We start from the raw sequence: 3,496 nt of genomic DNA, 5'->3' as shown, positions 1-3,496 counted from the left end.
ACTTGAAGTGGGAATACAGATTTGGGATGCTCTACCTATAGATGATAAATGAGGACACGGCAAGTGAGTGACAGAAAGAGCTTGTGCACTAGAAAGGAACGGCTCTGGAATTAAATCCCAGCTCCATTATTTACAGGTGGTACGTGTGATCTTAAGCAAGTTAATCTGTGACCTCCGTTTCCTCATCTGTAAACTTGGGGGTGATAATGCCGACCTCATAGAGTTATAATAAGCATTTAGAATGCCTAGTGGCATGTCTAGAACATAAGAAATGGTCAATAAAAGGTAACTATTCCTGGATGAGTAGATGAAATCACAGGCGGAGAGCGTGTACAATGAAAAGGAAGCAGGATGAGGCTGGAACCCTGGAGGACAGCAACATTCCAGAGGTAGGTAAACAAGCAGAAGCCAGCAAAGGAACAAGAAAAAGGAGTCAGACAGAAGTGTCCCGGAAGCAAAGGAAAAAGATCATTTCAAGAAGAGATGGATTTGTTGGTATCAACACCTAGAGGACACCTACAGGAAAAAAAAAAATACAATGGCAAATAAATCTATGAAAAGATGCTTAATCCCACTCATCATTATAGAAGTACAGATTAAAAAGATAATAAGGGATTTCTTCTCACCCGCGCCGAAGTTGTGTGTGCAGGTCTGACCCTCATCCCCGTCTTGCAGGCTGTTTCGACGCCAGGACCCCCTAAGAGACGATGATGTTGGGCACCGAAGGCGGCGAGGGATTCGTGGTGAAGGTCCGGGGCTTGCCTTGGTCTTGCTCGGCCGACGAAGTGCAGTGGGCTTTTTCTGACTGCAAAATTCAAAATGGGGCTCAAGGTGTTCGTTTCATCTACACCAGAGAAGGCAGACCGAGTGGCGAGGCTTTTGTTGAACTTGAATCAGAAGATGAAGTCAAATTGGCCCTGAAAAAAGACAGAGAAACTATGGGACACAGATATGTTGAAGTATCCAAGTCAAACAACGTTGAAATGGATTGGGTGTTGAAGCATACTGGTCCAAGTAGTCCTGACACAGCCAATGATGGCTTTGTACGGCTTAGAGGACTCCTCTTTGGATGTAGCAAGGAAGAAATTGTTCAGTTCTCAGGGTTGGAAATTGTGCCAAATGGGATAACATTGCCGGTGGACTTCCAGGGGAGGAGTATGGGGGAGGCCTTTGTGCAGTTTGCTTCACAGGTAATAGCTGAAAAGGCTCTAAAGAAACACAAGGAAAGAATAGGGCACAGGTATATCGAAATCTTTAAGAGCAGTTGAGCTGAAGTTAGAACTCACTATGATCCACCACAAAAACTTATGGCCATGCAGCGGCCAGGTCCCTATGACAGACCTGGGGCTGGCAGAGGGTATAACAGCATTGGAAGAGGAGCTGGCTTTGAAAGGATGAGGCGTGGTGCTTACGGTGGAGGTTATGGAGGCTATGATGATTATAATGGCTATAATGATGGCTATGGATTTGGGTCAGATAGATTTGGAAGAGACCTCAATTATTGTTTTTCAGGAATGTCAGATCACAGATACGGGGATGGTGGCTCTACTTTCCAGAGCACAAGAGGACACTGTGTACACATGCGGGGATTACCTTACAGAGCTACTGAGAATGACATTTATAATTTTTTTTCACCCCTCAACCCTGTGAGAGTACATATTGAAATTGGTCCCGATGGCAGAGTAACTGGTGAAGCAGATGTCAAGTTTGCAACTCTTGAAGATGCTGTGGCAGCTATGTCAAAAGACAAAGCAAATATGCAACACAGATATGTAGAATTCTTCTTGAATTCTACAGCAGGAGCAAGGGGTGGTGCTTACGGTAGCCAAATGCTAGGAGGCATGGGTTTGTCAAACCAGTCCAGTTATGGCGGCCCAGCCAGCCAGCAGCTGAGTGGTGGTTATGGAGGCGGCTATGGTGGCCAGAGCAGCATGAGTGGATATGACCAAGTTTTACAGGAAAACTCCAGTGATTTTTTCAATCAAACATTGCATAGGCAGCCAAGGAACAGTGAACAGCTACTACAGTAGTGGAAGCCGAGCATCTGTGGGAGTGAACGGAATGGGAGGGATGTCTAGCATGTCCAGTATGAGTGGTGGATGGGGAATGTAATTGATCCTGATCACTGACTCTTGGTCAACATTTTTTAAAAGAAAAACAAAACTTAAGTTTTAACAGTTTTGCAATACAAACTTGTGGTTTATGCTTACTCTAAGTGGAAATCAGGATTGTTTTAAAGACTTAAGGTTCAGTAATTTTGAACACAAACATTCATTTAGGATGTAACTAGGTTGAGTAATCTGTTACTGTTAAATAATTTTCAGCTTTTCTCAAGTTAGTTATATTGTAGGATGTACTTAAGCAGTAGGTGTATTTAGGTTAAAGCAGTTGAATTATGTTAAATGTTGCTTACAACACATTACATTGAACACTGTTTGGATGCATTGTTGAAAGACATATGCTTTTTTGTGAAACTCAATATAGGAGCTGTGTCTACAATTAAAAGTGAAACATTTGGCATGTTTGTTAATTCTAGTTTCATTTGATAACCTCTATGGCACGTAAGTTTAAGCTTTCTTTTTAAGTTAATGGGGAAAATTTGAGATGCAATACCAACGCTTTAGGATTTTGGTCTTGGTGTTTGTATGAAATTCTGAGGCCTTGATTTAAATCTTTTCACTGTATTGTGATTTTCCTTTTAGGTGTATCGCGCTAAGTGAAACTTGTTGAATAAATCTTCCTTTTAAAAACTAAAAAAAAAAAAAAGATAATAAGGTACTATTTTTTGCTATTAGATTGGTAAAGATTATAAAGTTTAGTAACATCCAGTGTTGGCCAAGGTGTGGGAAACAGGTGCTCCCAGGCATTATGGGAATGTACATTCATGTCATACTTAAAGAGCAATTTGTCAAAATATATCCAAATTGTGAAGGCACGTGTTCTTGACCCAGGCACTGTACTTCTAAGAGTTTACAACAGACTCATAAGTATTCAAAGATGTATCTTTAAGGATATTAATGATCACATTGTTGAATACAGCAAAAGAAAACTAGAAGCAACCTAAATGTCCATCAAAAAGGGACTGGTTAAATAAAATGTAGTACATCCTTACAACTCAGCTGGGGTGGCTGGGAGAAGGTAAGGGCTGGGATGGGGATGCAGAGGCCTTGGAACAGGCATGATGGGAATTACTGAGACTGTGTGTGTGTGAGTGTGTGTGTGTGTGTGTGTGTATGTGTGTGTGTATTGGCAGGATACAGTGAACGGGCCAAAGAGGAGAATGCCCAGTATGGGCTGGCAATACCATGGAGGAGAGGCATGCTGAACATAGTTTTGTTTTGTTCAAGAGGCAGAGGCTGATCCCAGGCAATGTGACCCTTCTCCCCAACCCCATCAATCGTTTTTTTTTTTTAAAGTTTACTTATTTATTTTTGGCTGCTTTGTGTCTTTGTTGCTGCGCGAGATCTTTCGCTAGTTGCGGCGAGCAGGGGCTACT

The 3,496-nt window shown here is 42.0% G+C and overlaps 1 protein-coding gene across 1 annotated transcript; it reads left to right on the top strand.

Annotated features, from left to right (window-relative positions):
* Window positions 1-687: 687 nt before the first annotated feature.
* Window positions 688-2,319, top strand: LOC116746409 (heterogeneous nuclear ribonucleoprotein H-like). The gene has a single exon (XM_032618224.1). It carries the CDS (start codon window positions 1,308-1,310, stop codon window positions 2,028-2,030), a length of 723 nt encoding a protein of 240 aa, XP_032474115.1. The 5' UTR covers window positions 688-1,307; the 3' UTR covers window positions 2,031-2,319.
* Window positions 2,320-3,496: the final 1,177 nt, after the last annotated feature.

This window comes from Phocoena sinus, chromosome 1 (assembly GCF_008692025.1).
Source record: "Phocoena sinus isolate mPhoSin1 chromosome 1, mPhoSin1.pri, whole genome shotgun sequence".
Classification (NCBI taxonomy): Eukaryota; Metazoa; Chordata; class Mammalia; order Artiodactyla; family Phocoenidae; genus Phocoena; species Phocoena sinus.
The sequence above is the reverse complement of the archived record's forward strand: the minus strand, read 5'-3'. Positions and strand labels throughout refer to the sequence as shown.